Source organism: Bombina bombina, chromosome 4 (genome assembly GCF_027579735.1).
Source record: "Bombina bombina isolate aBomBom1 chromosome 4, aBomBom1.pri, whole genome shotgun sequence".
In the NCBI taxonomy this organism is placed as follows: Eukaryota; Metazoa; Chordata; class Amphibia; order Anura; family Bombinatoridae; genus Bombina; species Bombina bombina.
The window spans coordinates 305,366,952-305,389,475 of NC_069502.1; the positions used below are offsets into that span (position 1 = coordinate 305,366,952).

At 41.6% G+C, this 22,524-nt stretch overlaps 1 protein-coding gene across 1 annotated transcript in view; it reads left to right on the forward strand.

The window, feature by feature from the left end:
• Positions 1 to 22,524, forward strand: part of ATR (ATR serine/threonine kinase) — a 455,512-nt gene that overhangs the window by 205,349 nt on the left and 227,639 nt on the right. Inside the window, exons 27-28 of the mRNA XM_053711664.1 lie at positions 14,251 to 14,388; positions 20,665 to 20,872. Coding sequence (XP_053567639.1) covers positions 14,251 to 14,388; positions 20,665 to 20,872 — 346 coding nt within the window. The remainder of the gene's footprint in view (positions 1 to 14,250; positions 14,389 to 20,664; positions 20,873 to 22,524) is intronic.

Here is a 22,524-nt window from a genome sequence, read left to right on the forward strand (position 1 = left end):
CGGAGGCAGTGAATGCATTATCACTTCCTTGGAAGTATCATCCTGCCTATATCTCTCCGCCTCTAGTTCTTCTTCCAAGAGTAATCTCCAAGATTCAGAAGGAATGCTCGTTTGTTCTGCTGGTAGCTCCAGCATGGATGGATCTTTTTCGGATGGCCTCTTGCCAACCGTGGGCTCTTCCGTTAAGACCAGACCTTCTGTCGCAAGGTCCTTTTTTCCATCAGGATCTCAAATCTTTAAATTTAAGGGTATGGAGATTGAACGCTTGATTCTTGGTCAAAGAGGTTTCTCTGACTCTGTGATTAATACTATGTTACAGGCTCGTAAATCTGTATCTAGAGAGATATATTATAGAGTCTGGAAGACTTATATTTCTTGGTGTCTTCTCATCATTTTTCCTGGCATTCTTTTAGAATTCCGAGAATTTTTACAGTTTCTTCAGGATGGTTTAGATAAAGGTTTGTCCGCAAGTTCCTTGACAGGACAAATCTCTGCCCTTTCTGTTCTTTTTCACAGAAAGATTGCTAATCTTACTAATATTCATTGTTTTGTACAAGACTTGGTTCGTGTAAAACCTGTCATTCAGTCAATTTCTCCTCCTTGGAGTTTGAATTTGGTTCTGGGGGCTCTTCTAGCTCCTCCTTTTGAACCCATGCATTCATTGGACATTAAACTTTTTTCTTGGAAAGTTTTGTTTCTTTTGGCCATCTCTTCTGCCAGAAGAGTCTCTGAATTATCTGCTCTTTCTTGTGAGTCTCCTTTTCTGATTTTTCATCAGGATAAGGCGGTGTTGCAAACTTCTTTTGAATTTTTACCTAAGGTTGTGTATTCTAACAACATTAGTAGAGAAATTGTGGTTCCTTCATTATGTCCTAATCCTAAGAATTCTAAGGAGAAATCATTGCATTCTTTGGATGTTGTTAGAGCTTTGAAATATTATGTTGAAGCTACTAAGTCTTTCCGAAAGACTTCTAGTCTATTTTTCATCTTTTCTGGTTCTAGAAAAGGCCAGAAAGCTTCTGCCATTTCTTTGGCATCTTGGTTGAAATCTTTAATTCATCATGCCTATGTCGAGTCGGGTAAAACTCCGCCTCAAAGGATTACAGCTCATTCTACTAGGTCAGTTTTTACTTCCTGGGCGTTTAGGAATGAAGCTTCGGTTGTTCAGATTTGCAAAGCAGCAACTTGGTTCCTCTTTGCATACTTTTACTAAATTCTACCATTTTGATGTGTTTTCTTCTTCTGAAGCAGTTTTTGGTAGAAAAGTACTTCAGGCAGCGGTTTCAGTTTGAATCTTCTGCTTATGTTTTCTTTAAACTTTATTTTGGGTGTGGATTATTTTCAGCAGGAATTGGCTGTCTTTATTTTATCCCTCCCTCTCTAGTGACTCTTGCGTGGAAAGATCCACATCTTGGGTAGTCATTATCCCATACGTCACTAGCTCATGGACTCTTGCTAATTACATGAAAGAAAACATAATTTATGTAAGAACTTACCTGATAAATTCATTTCTTTCATATTAGCAAGAGTCCATGAGGCCCACCCTTTTTTGTGGTGGTTATGATTTTTTTTGTATAAAGCACAATTATTCCAATTCCTTATTTTTTATGCTTTCGCACTTTTTTCTTATCACCCCACTTCTTGGCTATTCGTTAAACTGATTTGTGGGTGTGGTGAGGGGTGTATTTATAGGCATTTTAATGTTTGGGAAACTTTGCCCCTCCTGGTAGGAATGTATATCCCATACGTCACTAGCTCATGGACTCTTGCTAATATGAAAGAAATGAATTTATCAGGTAAGTTCTTACATAAATTATGTTTTTGTGACGTAAGCTTCGATCCGCCGGACTCAGTCCGACACAGATCGATTCTTACGTCACTCCAGATGTTCCGCACACAAGTGCGGCACAATCTGACTACTTTTGCTAGTTATCAAAAAACTAGCAGGTACGCTCGGCACATTTCCGGCCCAGCGTACCAGGGCGGCGGATCCCATAGGAATCAATGGGAGTCTGACCATAGCGAAAGTACAAGTTTGCTGCTGCCAGATATCCCATTGATTCCTATGGGAGCTGTCTACACCTAACACCCTAACATGTACCCCGAGTCTAAACACCCCTAATCTGCCCCCCCCCCTACACCGCCGCTACTAAATAAAGTTATTACCCCCTAAACCGCCGCTCCCGGAGCCCACCGCAAGCTATACTAAATATGTTAACCCCTAAACCGCCGCTCCCGGAGCCCACCACAAGCTATACTAAATATGTTAACCCCTAAACCGCCGCTCCCGGAGCCCACCGCAAGCTATAATAAACTGATTAACCCCTAAACCGCCGCTCCCGGAGCCCACCGCAAGCTATAATAAACTGATTAACCAGGGGTCGTTATTTCGCAAATTGAGTTTTGTTTTGCTTTATGTTCCTGTAGAGGGTAAATTTCTGCTATTGCATTTGGGATGCAATAATTTTTGGCATCTCTGTATGTTCATACCTAGTTTTTCAACGTTTATAGATGTTATTAAGTGCCTACTGCCTGCATTGTTCCAGTAACTACGGCGGCGGCTTTCTGGTTTGATGCCCTTGAGGAGTCTCTGAAGGTAGAGACGCCCTTAGAGGACATTTTGGACAGAATTAGAGCTCTCAAGCTAGCTAATTCCTTAATCACAGATGCCGCTTTTCAGATTACTAAATTAGCGGCGAAAAATGCAGGCTTTGCCATTTTGGCACGCAGAGCGCTATGGTTTAAATCGTGGTCTGCTGATGTATCATCAAAATCTAAACTTTTAGCTATTCCGTTCAAGGGTAAGACCCTATTTGGCCCTGAATTGAAGGAAATCATTTCCGACATTACTGGAGGTAAAGGTCACGCCCTACCTCAAGACAAACCTCTTAAGATGAGCGGTAAACAAAATAATTTTCGTTCCTTTCGAAATTTCAAAGGAGTACCCTCTGCTTCCCCTTCCTCCACTAAACAGGAAGGGAATTTTGCTCAATCCAAGTCTGTCTGGAGACCTAACCAGGCCTGGAATAAGGGTAAACAAGCCAAGAAGCCCGCTGCTGCTACCAAGACAGCATGAAGGGGCAGCCCCCGATCCGGGACCGGATCTAGTAGGCAGACTTTCTCTCTTTGCTCAGGCTTGGGCAAGGGATGCTCAGGATCCCTGGGCATTGGAAATTATGACCCAGGGGTATCAGTTGGAATTCAAGGAATTTCTCCCAAGGGGGAGATTTCATCTTTCACGTTTGTCTGTAGACCAGACAAAAAGGGAGGCGTTCTTACACTGTGTAAAATACCTCTATACCATGGGAGTAATTTGTCCAGTTCTAAAGCTGGAACAGGGACAGGGGTTTTATTCAAACCTTTTCGTGGTTCCCAAAAAAGAGGGAACTTTCAGACCCATTTTAGATCTAAAATGTCTAAACAGAGTCCCATCGTTCAAGATGGAGACTATACGAACAATCTTACCAATGATCCAGGAGGGTCAATACATGACCACCATGGACCTAAAGGATGCGTATCTTCACATTCCTATCCACAAGGATCATCATCAGTTTCTAAGGTTTGCCTTTTTGGACAAGCATTATCAGTTCGTTGCCCTTCCCTTTGGGTTGGCCACAGCTCCCAGAATCTTCACATAGGTGCTAGGGTCCCTTCTAGCGGTTCTCAGGCCGCGGGGCATAGCAGTGGCGCCCTATCTGGACGATATCTTGATTCAGGCGTCAACTTATCATGTGACCAAATCTCACACGGACATTGTGTTGTCTTTCCTAAGAACTCACGGTTGGAAAGTGAATGTAGAAAAAATGGGGCATTCCGGAATTGGATCTAATGGCATCTCGACAGAATGCCAAGCTTCCACTTTACGGGTCTAGGTCAAGGGATCCCCAGGCTGTACTGATAGATGCTCTAGCAGTACCTTGGTCGTTCAACCTGGCTTATGTGTTTCCACCATTTCCTCTCCTGCCTCGTGTGATTGCAAGAATCAAACAGGAGAGAGTTTCAGTAATTCTAATAGCGCCTGCGTTGCCACACAGGACTTGGTATGCGGATCTAGTGGACATGTTGTCTCTACCTCCGTGGAAACTACCATTGAGGCAGGACCTTCTCATTCAAGGTCCGTTCCAACATCCAAATCTAAATTCTCTGCAGCTGACTGCCTGGAGATTGAACGCTTGATTTTATCTAAGCGGGGATTCTCTGAGTCGGACATTAATACTTTGATTCCTAGGATTTTGTCCTTTCTCCAAGAAGGATTGGAGAAGGGATTATCAGATAGTTCCTTAAAGGGACAAATTTCTGCTTTGTCAATTTTACTACATAAGCATCTGGTGGATGTCCCAGACGTTCGGTCTTTTTGTCAGGCTTTAATCAGAATCAAACCTGTGTTTAAACCTATTGCTCCGCCATGGAGTTTGAATGTAGTTCTTAATGTTCTTCAAGGGGTTCAGTTTGAACCCATGCATTCCATAGATATTAAGCTGTTACCTTGGAAAGTTTTGTTTTTAGTTGCTATCTCTTCTGCTCGAAGAGTTTCTGAGCTTTCTGCGTTACAATGTGATTCACCTTATCTTATATTCCATTCTGATAAGGTGGTTTTGCGTACTAAACCTGGATTCCTTCCTAAGGGTGTTTCAAATAAGAATATTAATCAGGAAATTGTTGTTCCTTCCTTGTGTCCTAATCCTTCTTCTAAGAAGGAACGTCTGTTACATAACTTGGACATGGTTTGTGCCTTGAAGTTTTTCTTACAAGCGACCAAGGATTTCCATCAAACATCTTCTTTATTCATTGTTTATTCTGGAAAACGTAGGGGTCAAAAAGCTACGGCTACCTCTCTTTTTGGCTGAAAAGCATCATCCGCCTGGCATACGAGACTGCTGGACAGCAGCCTCCTGAAAAAATTACAGCTCCTTCCACTAGAGCTGTGGCTTCCACATGGGCTTTTAAAAACGATGCTTCTGTTGAACAGGTTTGTAAGGCTGCGACTTGGTCCCCCCTTCATACTTTTTCCAAATTTGATACTTTTGCTTCTTCTGAGGCTATTTTTGGGAGAAAGGTTCTTCAAGCAGTGGTGCCTTCCGTTTAGGTATCTGTCTTTTCCCTCCCGTTCATCCGTGTCCTGTTGCTTTGATATTGTATCCCACAAGTAAGGAGGAATCCGTGGACTCGTCGTATCTTGTAGAAGAAAAGGAAATTTATGCTTACCTGATAAATTGATTTCTTCTACGATACGACGAGTCCACGGCCCGCCCTGTCATTTTAAGACAGAATTTATTTTATTTTTAAACTTATGTACATGTACAAATAAGTGGCTTAAATTGGGAGAATTTGTGGCCACTATACAATATATACCTATCTGCCATGACTCTATAGCTGGCTTTAGTAGCAATATTCAAATTTCTCACACCTTGACATTGAGACATATACAGTGGCAAGAAAAAGTATGTGAACCCTTTAGAAATGACTGCATTTATGTATAGATTTGTCTTAAAATCTGGTTTGATGTTCATCTAAGTTAAAGTAATCAACCAACACTATCTGTTTAAGCTAATAACACTCAAATTATTGTATTGTATGTTCTTGTACATATTTAATATATCTTTCAAATAGTTTACAGTGTAGGTTAGGGAAAATATGTGAACCCTAGGCAAATTACTTCAGCAAAAGCTAATTAGATTTGGAAATTGACAAACCTAGTGTTCAAGTAATGAAATGAGATGGAAGTGAGGGTTAGAGCTACTTTGACTTTTAAAAAGCACTTTAACATTTTGAGCTTGCTATTCACAACAAGCATATGTTGATGTGAACCATACCTCACTAGAAAAGAGCTCTCAGAAGACCTGTGATCAATAATTGTTGCATTGCATAAAACTGGAAAGGGTTACAAAGTTATCTAAAAGAGCTTAAATATTCATCTGCCCACTGTTAGACAAATTATCTATAAATGGAGACAATTTAGTACTGTGGCTACTCTCCCTGCCGTCCAGTCAAGACTCAAAGGACACACTGCACAATTCTCAATGAGGTGAAAAAGAACTATAGAGTGACAGCTAAAAACTTGGAAGAAATCATTGGACCTGGTTAACATCTCTGTTCATGAGTCTACTATACTGAAAACATTGAACAGGCGTGGTGTCCATGGCAGGATACCACAAAGAAAGCTGCTGCTTTCCCAAAAAAAACATTGATGTGCACCTGAAGTTTGCCAAAGACCACCTTGACACTCCACAATGCTAATGGGGAAAAAAATTTGGATTGATGAAAGTAAGGTTGTTGTTTGGGAAGAACATGCAGCACTATTTATGGAGTTAAAAAGGTCACTGCATACCAACATGAAAACATAATCCCAAGTATGATGGAGGGAGCATCATGATTTGGGGATGCTTATGGGCCTGGACCACTTACTATCATTAAGGAAAAAAGGAATTCCAAAGTTTCTCAGCCTGCAGGATAATATCACAGTGGCTGTGCACCAGCTGAAGCTCAGTAGACATGGGTGTTGCAGCAGGACATTGATCCTAAACATTTAAGTAAATACACTACAGAATGGCTTAAAAAAGGAAAATCTGCCTTTTGGAGTGGCCTAGTCAGAGCCCAGACCTTAACCCCATAGAGATGCTGTGCAATTCTCTTAAGATATCTTAAGAATATTGCTGAGCTGAAGCTGTTCTGTAAGGAAGAGTGGTTCAAAATTCCTCCTAAACATTGTGCAGGTCTTATCCGCAGGTACCGGAAACACTTGGTTGGGGTTATTGCTACCAAAGGAGGGTCAACTAGCTATTAAATCCAAGTGTTCACTTACTTTTCCCACAGCACTGTGAATGTTTAATGGGATATGTTCAATAAAGGCATAAAAGATTATAATTGTTTGTGTGTTGTTAGCTTGACCCAGAACTTTCCAAACTTTTCATGTTGGTGACACACTTTGTAGACCTACATCATTTCACGACACAGTAATTCAGTTGTACTAGCAAACAGGAGGTTAAACTAACTTGTTTTAAGAGATACGGACAAACTCATAAATTATATAATAACAAATATATTTACAAGTAACAGTATGTATGTGCAAGAATTAAAAAAAAAAGTTTAATAACACCAATAGCTACTTATTATTTTTCTGAATATTTGGTGGAATATTATATAAAGACACTCGCATTTCATCATCAAGCAGCTGTCCCACTCACTGACTACACATGCAGTCATGAGCCGATTGAGGAGACTACACCTGCAGTCAGGAGCCAATGTGCCATCAGAGACGCCAGTGGGAATAGTTTCAGTTCCCACTGAGCTGCACCAATAGGTTAAGATGATCTGTGACCCACTAGGTATCAATCATGTGCCATCCATGTGATACGCGTAGCAGGCAGGTGAAAAGTTGGAAACAAAAAACTAAATAAAATAAAATTTTGTGCTGAAGCAGGGACACACCTACACACTCCCGCCGACACACTAATGTGTCACGTCACACAGTTTAGAAAGCACTGGCTTAAGCACATAGTGTTAATCTTTGCTTTTGACTTTGATGAAGATGAGATTACATTTTATGACCAAGTCAAGCAGAAAACCAACTAATTCCAAAGGATTTGCTTACTTTTTCTTCCCACTGTAATACCAAGAAGTTTAATTTAATTTACTAAAACTGATATATTTATGTCAATCTACGAAGGGTTATAGTTAGATCATGAGTCTGAGCTTAATTTAATCAACCAGCAAAACGTCATTACATCTCTTACAATTTCTCTGTTTGTCTCATAGAAGGGATAAAACTAGTTTCTCCAACATAGGTGTGTCCGGTCCACGGCGTCATCCTTACTTGTGGGATATTCTCTTCCCCAACAGGAAATGGCAAAGAGCCCAGCAAAGCTGGTCACATGATCCCTCCTAGGCTCCGCCTTCCCCAGTCATTCTCTTTGCCGTTGCACAGGCAACATCTCCACGGAGATGGCTCAGAGTTTTTTGGTGTTTAAATGTAGTTTTTATTCTTCTATCAAGAGTTTGTTATTTTAAAATAGTGCTGGTATGTACTATTTACTCTGAAACAGAAAAGAGATGAAGATTTCTGTTTGTAAGAGGAAAATGATTTTAGCACCGTTACTAAAATCGATGGCTGTTTCCACACAGGACTGTTGAGAGGAATTAACTTCAGTTGGGGGAAACAGTGAGCAGACTTTGGCTGCTTGAGGTATGACAGATTTCTAACAAGACTTGGTAATGCTGGAAGCTGTCATTTTCCCTATGGGATCCGGTAAGCCATTTTCTTAATTTTCAATATAAGAATAAAAGGGCTTCACAAGGGCTTTAAAGACTGGTAGACATTTTTCCGGGCCAAAACGATTACTTTATAAGCATATTTAATGGTCTATAACTTTGGAGAGTTATTTTAATCTTGGGAATTTTATTAAAAAAACGGCAGGCACTGTATTGGACACCTTTTTCACTGGGGGCCTTTTCTAGTCATAGGCAGAGCCTCATTTTCGCGCCACTAATGCGCAGTTGTTTTTGAGAAGCAAGGCATGCAGATGCATGTGTGAGGAGCTCAGATCCACTGAAAAAGCTTATTGAAGGCGTCATTTGGTATCGTATTCCCCTCTGGGCTTGGTTGGGTCTCAGCAAAGCAGATACCAGGGACTGTATAGGGGTTAAATGTAAAAACGGCTCCGGTTCCGTTATTTTAAGAGTTAAAGCTTTCAGATTTGGTGTGCAATACTTTTAAGGCTTTATGACACTGTGGTGAAATTTTGGTGAATTTTGAACATTTCCTTCATACTTTTGCGTATATTCAGTAAAAAAGTGTGTTCAGTTTAAAATTTAAAGAGACAGTAACGGTTTTATTTTAAAACGTTTTTTGTGCTTTGTTATCAAGTTTATGCCTATTAACATGTCTGAACTATCAGATAGACGATGTTCTGTATGTTCGGAAGCCAAGGTTCCTCTCCATTTAAATATATGTGATGAATGTGACAAACAAAGTAGGGACAATGATGCCACTGATAATAATGTTGCCCAAAATGATTCCTTAAGTGAGGGGAGTAAGCATGGTACTGCATCATCTCCTTCTATGTCTACACCAGTCTTGCCCACTCAGGAGGTCCCTAGTGAATCTAGTGCGCCAATTCTCCTCACTATGCAACAATTAACGGCTGTAATGGATAATTCTATTAAAAACATTTTAGCCAAAATGCCCACTTATCAGCGAAAGCGCGACTGCTCTGTTTTAGATACTGAAGAGCATGAGGACGCTGATGATAATGGTTCTGACATGCCCTTACACCAGTCTGAAGGGGCTAGGGAGGTTTTGTCTGAGGGAGATATTTCAGATTCAGGAAAAATTTCTCAACAAGCTGAACCTGACGTTATTACATTTAAATTTAAATTGAAACATCTCCGCGCTCTGCTTAAGGAGGTGTTATCTACTCTGGATGATTGTGACAATTTGGTCATTCCAGAGAAATTATGTAAGATGGACAGGTTCCTAGAGGTCCCGGTGCCCCCCGAAGCTTTTCCTATACCCAAGCGGGTGGCGGACATTGTAAATAAAGAATGGGAAAGGCCCGGCATACCTTTTGTCCCTCCCCCTATATTTAAGAAATTATTTCCTATGGTCGACCCCAGGAAGGACTTATGGCAGACAGTCCCCAAGGTCGAGGGGGCGGTTTCTACTCTAAACAAACGCACCACTATCCCTATAGAAGATAGTTGTGCTTTCAAAGATCCTATGGATAAAAAATTAGAGGGTTTGCTTAAAAAGATGTTTGTTCAGCAAGGTTACCTTCTACAACCAATTTCATGCATTGTTCCTGTCACTACAGCAGCGTGTTTCTGGTTCGAGGAACTAGAAAAGTCGCTCAATCAAGCATCCTCTTATGAGGAGGTTATGGACAGAGTTCAAGCACTTAAGTTGGCTAACTCTTTTACCTTAGACGCCACTTTGCAATTAGCTAGATTAGCGGCGAAAAATTCAGGTTTTGCTATTGTGGCGCGCAGAGCGCTTTGGCTGAAGTCTTGGTCAGCGGATGTGTCCTCCAAGAACAGATTGCTTAACATCCCTTTCAAGGGGAAAACGCTGTTTGGCCCTGACTTGAAAGAGATTATTTCAGACATCACTGGGGGAAAGGGCCACGCCCTTCCTCAGGATAGGTCTTTTAAGGCTAAAAATAAAACAAATTTTCGTCCCTTTCGCAGAAACGGACCAGCCTCGAATTCTACATCCTCTAAGCAAGAGGGTAATTCTTCTCAAACCAAGCCAGCCTGGAGACCGATGCAAGGCTGGAACAAAGGTAAGCAGGCCATGAAGCCCGCTACCGCTACCAAGACAGCATGAGATGCTGGCCCCCGATCCGGGACCGGATCTGGTGGGGGGCAGACTCTCTCTCTTCGCTCAGGCTTGGGCAAGAGATGTTCAGGATCCTTGAGCGCTAGAAATAGTTTCTCAAGGTTATCTCCTGGAATTCAAGGAACTACCCCCAAGGGGAAGGTTCCACAGGTCTCAATTGTCTTCAGACCAAATAAAAAGACAGGCATTCTTACATTGTGTAGAAGACCTGTTAAAAATGGGAGTGATTCATCCTGTTCCATTAGGAGAACAAGGGATGGGGTTTTACTCCAATCTGTTCATAGTTCCCAAAAAAGAGGGAACATTCAGGCCAATTTTGGATCTCATGATCCTAAACAAATTTCTCAAGGTCCCATCGTTCAAGATGGAAACCATTCGGACAATTCTTCCTACCATCCAGGAAGGTCAATTCATGACCATGGTGGATTTAAAGGATGCGTATCTACATATTCCTATCCACAAGGAACATCATCGGTTCCTAAGATTCGCCTTTCTGGACAAGCATTACCAGTTTGTGGCACTTCCATTCGGACTAGCCACTGCTCCAAGAATTTTCACAAAGGTACTAGGGTCCCTTCTAGCGGTGCTAAGGCCAAGGGGCATTGCAGTAGTACCCTACTTGGACGACATACTGATTCAAGCGTCGTCTCTACCACAAGCAAAGGCTCATACGGACATTGTCCTAGCCTTTCTCAGATCTCACGGGTGGAAAGTGAACGTAGAAAAAAGTTCTCTATTCCCGTCAACAAGAGTTCCCTTCTTGGGAACAATAATAGACTCCTTGGAAATGAAGATTTTTCTGACAGAAGCCAGAAAATCAAAACTTCTAAGCTCTTGTCAAGTACTTCATTCTGTTCTTCTTCCTTCCATAGCGCAGTGCATGGAAGTAATAGGTTTGATGGTTGCGGCAATGGACATAGTTCCTTTTGCGCGAATTCATCTAAGACCATTTCAACTGTGCATGCTCAGACAGTGTAATGGGGATTATACAGATTTGTCCCAGACGATCCAAGTAGATCAGAGGACCAGAGATTCACTCCGTTGGTGGCTGACCCTGGACAACCTGTCCCAAGGGATGAGCTTCAGAAGACCAGAGTGGGTCATTGTAACGACCGACGCCAGCCTGGTGGGCTGGGGCGCGGTCTGGAAACACCTGAAGGCTCAGGGTCTATGGTCTCGGGAAGAATCTCTTCTCCCGATAAACATTCTGGAACTGAGAGCGATATTCAATGCTCTCAAGGCTTGGCCTCAACTAGCAAAGGCCAAATTCATAAGGTTTCAATCAGACAACATGACGACTGTTGCATATATCAACCATCAGGGGGGAACAAGGAGTTCCCTGGCGATGGAAGAAGTGACCAAAGTAATTCAATGGGCGGAGCTTCACTCCTGCCACTTGTCTGCAATCCACATCCCAGGAGTGGAAAATTGGGAAGCGGATTTTCTGAGTCGTCAGACATTTCATCCGGGGGAGTGGGAACTCCATCCGGAAATCTTTGCCCAAATAACTCAATTATGGGGCATTCCAGACATGGATCTGATGGCGTCTCGTCAGAACTTCAAGGTTCCTTGCTACGGGTCCAGATCCAGGGATCCCAAGGCGACTCTAGTAGATGCACTAGTAGCGCCCTGGACCTTCAACCTAGCTTATGTGTTCCCACCGTTTCCTCTCATTCCCAGGCTGGTAGCCAGGATCAATCAAGAGAGGGCTTCGGTGATCTTGATAGCTCCTGCGTGGCCACGCAGAACTTGGTATGCAGACCTGGTGAATATGTCATCGGCTCCACCATGGAAGCTACCTTTGAGACGGGACCTTCTTGTTCAAGGTCCGTTCGAACATCCGAATCTGGCATCACTCAAACTGACTGCTTGGAGATTGAACGCTTGATTTTATAAAAGCGTGGGTTCTCAGATTCTGTCATTGATACTCTTATTCAGGCTAGAAAGCCTGTAACTAGGAAAATTTACCATAAAGTATGGAAGAAATATATCTGTTGGTGCGAATCGAAAGGATTCCCATGGAACAGGGTAAAAATTCCTAAGATTCTATCCTTTCTACAAGAGGGTTTGGAGAAAGGATTATCTGCAAGTTCTTTGAAGGGACAGATTTCTGCTTTATCTGTTTTACTTCACAAGAAGCTGGCGGCTGTGCCAGATGTTCAGGCTTTTGTTCAGGCTCTGGTTAGAATCAAGCCTGTTTACAAACCTTTGACTCCTCCTTGGAGTCTCAATTTAGTTCTTTCAGTTCTTCAAGGGGTTCCGTTTGAACCCTTACATTCCGTAGATATTAAGTTATTATCTTGGAAAGTTTTATTTTTGGTTGCAATTTCTTCTGCTAGAAGAGTTTCAGAGTTATCTGCTCTGCAGTGTTCTCCTCCTTATCTGGTGTTCCATGCAGATAAGGTGGTTTTGCGTACTAAACCTGGTTTTCTTCCGAAAGTTGTTTCTAATAAAAATATTAACCAGGAGATAGTTGTGCCTTCTTTGTGTCCGAATCCAGTTTCAAAGAAGGAACGTTTGTTGCACAATTTGGATGTAGTTCGTGCTCTAAAATTCTATTTAGAGGCTACAAAGGATTTCAGACAAACATCTTCCTTGTTTGTTGTTTATTCTGGTAAAAGGAGAGGTCAAAAAGCAACTTCTACCTCTCTCTCTTTTTGGCTTAAAAGCATCATCAGATTGGCTTATGAGACTGCCGGACGGCAGCCTCCTGAAAGAATCACAGCTCATTCCACTAGGGCTGTGGCTTCCACATGGGCCTTCAAGAACGAGGCTTCTGTTGATCAGATATGTAAGGCAGCGACTTGGTCTTCACTGCACACTTTTACCAAATTTTACAAATTTGATACTTTTGCTTCTTCTGAGGCTATTTTTGGGAGAAAGGTTTTGCAAGCCGTGGTGCCTTCCATCTAGGTGACCTGATTTGCTCCCTCCCATCATCCGTGTCCTAAAGCTTTGGTATTGGTTCCCACAAGTAAGGATGACGCCGTGGACCGGACACACCTATGTTGGAGAAAACAGAATTTATGTTTACCTGATAAATTACTTTCTCCAACGGTGTGTCCGGTCCACGGCCCGCCCTGGTTTTTTAATCAGGTCTGATGATTTAATTTCTCTAACTACAGTCACCACGGTATCATATGATTTCTCCTATGCAAATATTCCTCCTTTACGTCGGTCGAATGACTGGGGAAGGCGGAGCCTAGGAGGGATCATGTGACCAGCTTTGCTGGGCTCTTTGCCATTTCCTGTTGGGGAAGAGAATATCCCACAAGTAAGGATGACGCCGTGGACCGGACACACCGTTGGAGAAAGTAATTTATCAGGTAAACATAAATTCTGTTTTTAGATGATGCAATGTTTGATATCTTCTAAGAAACAATATATAAATACTAATCTTTAATTAAAAATATTCTAAGTATATGAAAAGGATTCCTACGTTCTCACTTTCTTTCTGTGTTTACAATCACACTTCCCACTGTCACACCTAAAGCATGGGTCAGACACCTATAACGCTTGTGCCATATGTGGCACGTAGAGAGATTCCATGTCACTCAGTTTCTGTTTCTGACTCATAGGGTGACATTACAAAATGTGCCCCTCCCCTTAAATTCTAATCGGCAGCCTTCCCCCTCCATGTCTCACTGTCATTTAGTTTTAAATAAGGCACCAATAGATATTTACATACACAAGCACAGGCACACATAGCAGAAATGCACACCCACAAGCACATAAACAGGCACCCAGAGACACAACCACAGGTAGCATCATTCATTTGTGCACACATTTACAGTCACCCACAGAAAGGCACATACACAGGGTCCCTTAAACTTCAAAATCTTGAATGGAAGAGCCTTTGAGGTCTAACAGTCGGTTGTTATAGATCAATATTAATCCCTTTCTTGTTTTGTTGTCAGGTGAGGCATGAGCTTGCAAGCAGAGTCTTCAACTGCTGCAGTATAATGATGAAACATGACTTCAAGGTGACCATTTACCTTTTACCGCATATTCTTGTCTATGTCTTGCTGGGTTGTAATAAAGAGGATCAGCATGAGGTAAGATGGTATGCTTAATGTTTAATAAAAACCTTTTGGAATACATTGTTAATTATATTGTTTTAGCTATTTCTTAAAATTGTATTACTCCTCTAAAGAAAAAAAAACCTAATTTTGGGGTATGGGAATACTATTGTATGGTCTTGGACTTCATATATTATGGCCAAGATTACCATTATTCTCCACTTGTAATCTAGGCCTTTATGTTTTCGGATTTAAAAAAAGTATCAAATTAGTTTTTTTGCTTGTTCATACATGCCTTTTCTGGATCTTTGTCCCATAGTCCATTTTTTTACCACACATTTGCCAGTTTTGAACATTTTATCTCAGAATTCACCGAATTTTCTCAACTGTGCCCGCTTTCCCATTACTGCTAAATGATTTATCTATATTTATCTATATTTAAACTATATTAGAACATATATATTATTTTGCTCTCTGTTTAACCTATTTTCATATCTTGGATTTTCTCTAGGAAGGTTGCAAGGACCTTTCCAAGAGATTTATTTAGGTCCAAATGTCTGCTCTATCCTGGTTTAATAGTCTATAGGTATTTCTGTGTGTGTGTGTGTGTGTATGTATGTATATATATATATATATATATATATATATATATATATATATATATATATGTAGACAAGTAGAAAAGGAAGCGCACAGAGGCACCTACATAGTGCAAATCAATTTATCTACTCACAAGAGTCAACCTCAAACTTGTGAGGTATGTGCAGGCGTTTCAATAAAAATGTGACTGAATACCGCTATTCTCCGTAATTTGTCCTGGACACTTGAAAGAGTGTGTCGAAATCCGGGGTATTGCTATTAAAGGAAATGATCCACAAATTGATCCAATGTATCCTTTGGTTAGTGGAGTCCACTCTAGCAAAACAATCTTACAGCAAAGTTTTTCAAACAGTGTCCGTTCAGTGTAGCAAACAAACAGCTGATTGCTGATCCGTAACTACAGACGCAAGGTGGGCGTGGCCTTACGCGCTTCGTGGTTACGTCACCGCTTTGTCAGAGGAATATCCACGCCCACTGGAAACTTCCCTTAAATGCGATCGAGCTCAATATGGACCGCCCACCTTAGCGTCTCATTCTAGTACTGATACAATTTTGCAATCCTGTTACGGAGCTCTCTTGATCATATCTGTTAACCAGGTTTGGAAAGCACTCCCAGGACAGACAGGAAACATAGAAATCCTTAATGCCAGAGCACCTGACATATATATATATATATCTGTGTGTGTGTGTATATATATATATATATATATATATATATATATACACACACATACAGTACATACAGGGTCAGGCAAAAGTAATGCCCCCTTTTTTATGAGCTTATAGAAGTAAAGCCCTTTTCTTTCATGTAATTAGCAAGAGTCCATGAGCTAGTGACGTATGGGATATACATTCCTACCAGGAGGGGCAAAGTTTCCCGACACCCACAAATCAGTTTTACAAACTTTGCCTCCTATGGAGGTGGGCAAGTTCCTTAAAAGGACAAATCTTTGCTCTTTCTGTTCTTTTTCACAGAAAGATTGCTAGTTTTCCTGATTTTTATTGTTTTGTACAAGCTTTGGTTCGTATAAAACTTGTTATTAAGTCAATATCTCCTCCTTGGAGTTTGAATTTGGTTCTGGGGGCTCTTCAAGCTCCTCCGTTTGAACCTATGCATTCTCTGGACATTAAATTACTTTCTTGGAAAGTTTTGTTTCTTTTGGCCATCTCTTCTGCTAGAAGAGTTTCTGAATTCTCTGCTCTTTCTTGTGAGTCTCCTTTTCTGATTTTTCATCAGGATAAGGCGGTGTTGCGAACTTCTTTTAATTTTTTTCCTAAGGTTGTGAATTCTAACAACATTAGTAGAGAAATTGTAGATCCTTCATTATGTCCTAATCCTAAGAATTCTAAGGAGAGATCATTGCATTCTTTGGATGTAGTTAGAGCTTTGAAATATTATGTTGAAGCTACTAAGAATTTCCGAAAGACTTCTAGTCTTTTTGTTATCTTTTCCAGTTCTAGGAAAGGTCAGAAGGCCTCTGCCATTTCTTTGGCATCTTGGTTGAAATCTTTAATTCATCATGCTTATGTCGAGTCGGGTAAAACTCTGCCTCAAAGGATTACAGCTCATTCTACTAGGTCAGTTTCTACTTCCTGGGCGTTTAGGAATGAAGCTTCGGTTGATCAGATTTGCAAAGCAGCAACTTGGTCTTCTTTGCATACTTTTACTAAATTCTACCATTTTGATGTGTTTTCTTCTTCTGAAGCTGTTTTTGGTAGAAAAGTACTTCAGGCAGCTGTTTCAGTTTGAATCTTCTGCTTATAATTTCAGTTTTTTTCATTATAAGATTTAATCTTTATTTTGGGTGTGGATTATTTTCAGCGGAATTGGCTGTCTTTATTTTGTCCCTCCCTCTCTAGTGACTCTTGCGTGGAAAGATCCACATCTTGGGTAGTCATTATCCCATACGTCACTAGCTCATGGACTCTTGCTAATTACATGAAAGAAAACATAATTTATGTAAGAACTTACCTGATAAATTCATTTCTTTCATATTAGCAAGAGTCCATGAGGCCCACCCTTTTTTGTGGTGGTTATGATTTTTTTGTATAAAGCACAATTATTCCAATTCCTTATTTTTTATGCTTTCGCACTTTTGTCTTATCACCCCACTTCTTGGCTATTCGTTAAACTGATTTGTGGGTGTGGTGAGGGGTGTATTTATAGGCATTTGAGGTTTGGGAAACTTTGCCCCTCCTGGTAGGAATGTATATCCCATACGTCACTAGCTCATGGACTCTTGCTAATATGAAAGAAATGAATTTATCAGGTAAGTTCTTACATAAATTATGTTTTTTCATTGTTCCAGTTTCTCACTGGATTTGAGCGATTGGGAGCATTTGCGATCTCCCAGACCTTCCCTTTGTTGTATTTTTGTGTTTGGACCATATCTTGGAAGAGCGGGTCTCTGACCGCCCCATCCCTCTCCGGCCGGCCGGGCCGATAAAACTACCGGTTGGCCACAACAGTTGGATTCCCGGTGTCCTTTAACCCAGGTTGCTTCAGCGGCTCCTTGCCCCAGAACTCCGCTCTTTTGGGGATTGATCCCCGTGAGGAGGGCAAGAGGCAGGGTGATTGCCGGAAGGGAGCTCCCTTGGAAACCGTGGGTTCTGGACCCCCCTCTACAACCCCCACTCCCCAGTGGCCTTCCCGGTGTATGTTTAATCACCCATAGCTCCGGCCCCCAGCCATAGATCATGTCGCTCGTTGGACTTTAGCAGCTGGAGACCGAGAGCTTTCCAACGACACCCTGGAAGTGCCTCCGCTCCCCCGGGATCACCCCGGAACCACCATCACTATACCGCTGGACACTATGGGACAATGGACTCTATGGAAGGCGCTAGCCTGTCAGGAGGGGCGGGAATGGCGGGAGATTTGGGGGACTGATAAGGCGCTTATCTTGATGAGATTTTGTATAAAAACCGTGTGTTTTCCCAATAAAGAGGTACTTCGTGTTTTCACCTGAATACTAGTCTGTCTAGTTATTTAGGTGGGCTTCTGCTAGAATTGATTTCTCCGCTACATAGCGGCAAGTTCCAGGTATCGGGAGGATCTTTTGGCGGAGCTACCCAGTCGGGGTAGCCGGAATCCGACACAGGGGTGGCAAGCGGTGGGATGCTTCTGTCTACCTGGAACGTCCAAACCAACACCTGAAGACCTTTTTGGATGTAAAAATATAGTTATCTCCGGAAGGACGAGCTAAGGAACTTACTGCAAGCTAGAGGAAGAGTAGCTGGCAGCAATACAAAGGCGGTGCTCATAGCCGAGCTGATGGAGGATGATCGGGCTAACGAGCCGGCCGGTGGGTTGGATAACGGCCAAGGCAGTATGCAGCCCAGTACCAGCTCAACCTTGGAGACCACGGATTCTGACCTCCAGAGACAGGTGCAGTGGCGACTGGCTCTCTATTTACCCAACCCGCCTGAGGCGATTATTACTTCCAGAGGATGGTGGATCGCTTCTAGATGGTCTCCAGGACTATGCCTGTGCATACCTGGATGACATCGCCATCTATAGCGTCACCTGGGAGGACCATTTGGTCCACCTGGGGGTCGTCCTAGATCACATCAGGGCTGCAGGGCTGACATTAAAGCCCGACAAGTGCACCATCGGAAGCTCGGAGGTCCAGTATCTGGGCCACAGGGTGGGCTGTGGGAAGCAGCGACCAGAACCGGCCAAAGTTGAGGCTGTGGCCAACTGGCCCACTCTGAAAACCAAGACCCAGGTGCTAGCCTTCCTAGGGACCGCTGGGTACTATAGAATTTGTCCCTAACTACAGTGCCCTGGCCAAACCCCTGACCATCCTGACACGCAAACGACTCACCCAACAAGTCCTGTGGTCCCCAGAGTGGGAAACTGCCTTCCAGAGCCTTAAGTCTGCCTTAATTTCTGCCCCTGTCTTGGCTGCTCCTGATCCAACCAAGCATTTTTGTATCCACACAGATGCCTCCATGTTCGGGTTGGGAGCAGTGTTAAGCCAGAAAGACAACGAAAGGCAAAACCACCCCGTAGCCTACCTCAGCAGGAAGCTGTTACCCAGGGAAGTAGACTACGCAGCAGTGGAGAAAGAGTTTCTGTCCCTGGTATGGGCCCTGAAGAAGCTACAGCCCTACCTCTATGGGAGGCCCTTCACCGTCCTCACAGACCACAATGCCCTTGTGTGGCTTAACAGAGTGTCCGGGAACAATGGACGATTGCTACGGTGGAGTTTAGACCTGCAGCCCTTTAACTTTGGGATTGCTGATGGACTTTCACGGCAGACTGATGTGGCATAAACTCCTCGGACAGCCCCTGACCGACCCGTGTGTGGATCTAGCCGGGTCTGCCGAACTGAAAGGGGAAGTTGCCACGGATACCGGGCTGCAGGGGTTAAACCGCTACCACCTATCCCCTTTGTGTTTCTCACTGGATTTGTGTGATTGGGAGCATTTGCGATCTCCCAGACCTTCACTTTGTTGTATTTTTGTGTTTGGACCATATCTTGGAAGAGCGGGTTTCTGACCGCCCCATCGCTTTCCTGCTGGCCGGGCCCATGGAACTACCGGTCGGCCACAACAGTTGATCCACGGTGTCCTTTAACCCAGGTCGCCCCAGAGGCTCCTTGCCCCAGAGCTCCGCTCTCTTGGGGATTGATCCCCCGTGAGGAGGGCATGAGGCAGGGTGCTTGCCGGAAGGGAGCTCCCTTGGGAACCGGGGTTCTGGACCCCCCTCTACAGCCCTCACTCCCAAGTGACCTTCCTGGTGTACGTTTAATCACCCATAGCTCCGGCCCCCAGCAATGGATCATGTCACGTTTTTGGACTGTAGCATCTGGGGACAGAGGACTTTCCAACGACACCCTGGAAGTGCCGCCGCTCCCTCGGGATCACCCAGGAACCACCATCACTATACTGCTTGACACTATGGGACAATGGAATCTATGGAAGGCGCCAGCCTGTCTGGAGGGGCGGGAATGGCGCGAGATTTGGGGGACTGATAAGGCTTTTATTTTGATGAGATTTTGAATAAAAACTGTGTGTTTTCCCAATAAAGAGGTACTTCGTGTTTTCACTTGAATACTAGACTGTCTAGTTATTTGGGTGGGCTTCTGCTAGAATTGCTTTCTCCGCTACATAGCGGCAGATTCCAGGTATCGGGAAGATCCTTTGGCGGAGCTACCAGTGAGGGTAGACGGAATCTGTCACATATATATATATATATATATATATATATATATATATATATATATATATATATATATATATATATATATACTGTGTATGTGTATATATATATATATATGTGTGTGTTTGTGTATGTATATATATATATATATATATATATATATATGTGTGTGTGTGTGTATATACATACACACACATATATATATATATATATATATATATATATATATATATATATATTATGTGTATATATATATATATATGTGTGTGTGTGTATGTATAAATCTTTTTTGATTCCAGGAATATAATACCTTATCTGATTTTAGATATTAGATTTAAATAATGATTTTTCCAGTGCTATGTTTTGATAGAATATTGGGAATCCTAATTTATTTAAATTACTAGAAGTTGTGAAACAATAATAATACTATACACTAATTGATATTATGTAACCCATGGCCATCACATTATTAATAATTTCATGTACATCTATGTGGAACACAAGCCATCAGACAACATCTTTTTTTTATCAACAACTTGTTGTTTCAGGTTTATGTAGAGATCATGGCAGTTTTAAAGCATGATGATCCATGGACCCGGCGCTTACAAGATAATGCTTCTGATTTGAGCCAACTCAGCACCCAGACAGTATTCTCAATGATTGACCATCTTACTCAGTGGGCACGGCATAAGTTTCAAGCACTTCATGCCGAGACACCAAATACTAAGCCAGGAAAAGACAGAGGAGAGTTAATGTGTCAGTGCCTTTTTTTTTGTTAAATAGATTGAAACAATTATGTTTTGTTTTGGTTCAATGTTCATCTATAATAGTAAAAAATATCTAAATATGTTTAAAATATTTTGAATGTAATTATTGTTTTACTTTTTTACAGTGTACCACTGCAGATTATTTTATGTCTTGATGAAATTTATTAAAACTTAAAGGGACATCATGCCCCATTTTTTTTTCATGATTGAGATAGAGCATGCAATTTTAAGCAACTTTCTTATTTACTCCTATTATCAATTTTTTTTTTTTGGTTCAGCATTTGGGTAGTGCTTGCTGATTGGTGGCTACATTTAGCCACCAATCAGCAAGCGCTACCCAGGTGCTAAACCAAAAATGAACCGGCTCTTATGCTTACATTTCTGCTTTTTAAAATAAAGGTATCAAGAGAATAAATAAAAAATTGTAATAGGATTAAATTACAAAGTTGCTTAAAATTGCATGCTCAATCTGATTCATGAAATAAAAAAAATGGGTTTGTGTCCCTTTAAGAAACTATTCTTCTTACAAGTAAAATGCCTTTTGAAGTATAAAATGAACTGATGAACGTATGTAGTTTTGTAAGCTGTAGAAGAAACATTCAGCTAGATTACCTGTTTTGAGCGCTATAGGGAAATTAACGACCGCCACAAAAGCGGCAGTATTTCACCTCCCTATAGCGCTGCTATTACAGGTTTTGTAAAACCTGGCTTGTACGGACGATATGTTGGCATTGAGCTCCATACCTCACCCAAATACAAACAGTGTTTTGACGTGCTTGTGCACGATTTCCCTATAGACATCAATGGGGAGAGTCAGCTATAAAAAAGCATAACACCTGCGATCGCGGAAACAAAAGCTCCGTAGCGCAGCCCCATTGATGTCTATGGGGAAAGAAAAAATTATGTTTAAACCTAACACCCTAACATAAAAAACACGTCTAAACACCACTTATCTGCTGCCCCTAACATCGCCACCACCTACATAATGTTATTAACGGCTAATCTGCTGCCCTTAACATTGCCGCCACCTACATTACAGTTATTAACCCCTAATCTGCTGGCCCGAACATCGCTGCCACCTACCTATGCTTATTAGCCCCTAATCTGTCGCCCCCAATGTCGACGCCACTATACTAAAGTTATTAACCTCTGGCCTCCCACATCACTAACACTACATAAATATATTAACCCCTAAACCTAACGTAACCCTAACTTAAATATAATTAAAATAAATCTAAATAAAAATTACAATTATTACCTAAATAACCTATTTAAAACTAAATACAAACTTACCTGTAAAATAAAACCTAAGCTAGCTACAATATAACTAATAGTTACATTATAGCTAGCTTAAGTTTTATTTTTATTTCACAAGTAAGTTTGTATTTATTTTAACTAGGTAGACTAGTTAGTAAATAGTTATTAACTATTTACTAACTACCTAGTTAAAATAAATACAAAGTTACCTGTAAAATAAAACCTAACCTGCCTTACACTAAAAACTAAAATTACAATAAAATAAAAAAATTCAATTAATCAAATACAATTATCTAAATTACAAAAAAAATAACACTAAATTACACAAAATAAAAAACGAAATTATCCAAAATAAAAACGAATTACTCCTAATCTAATAGCCCT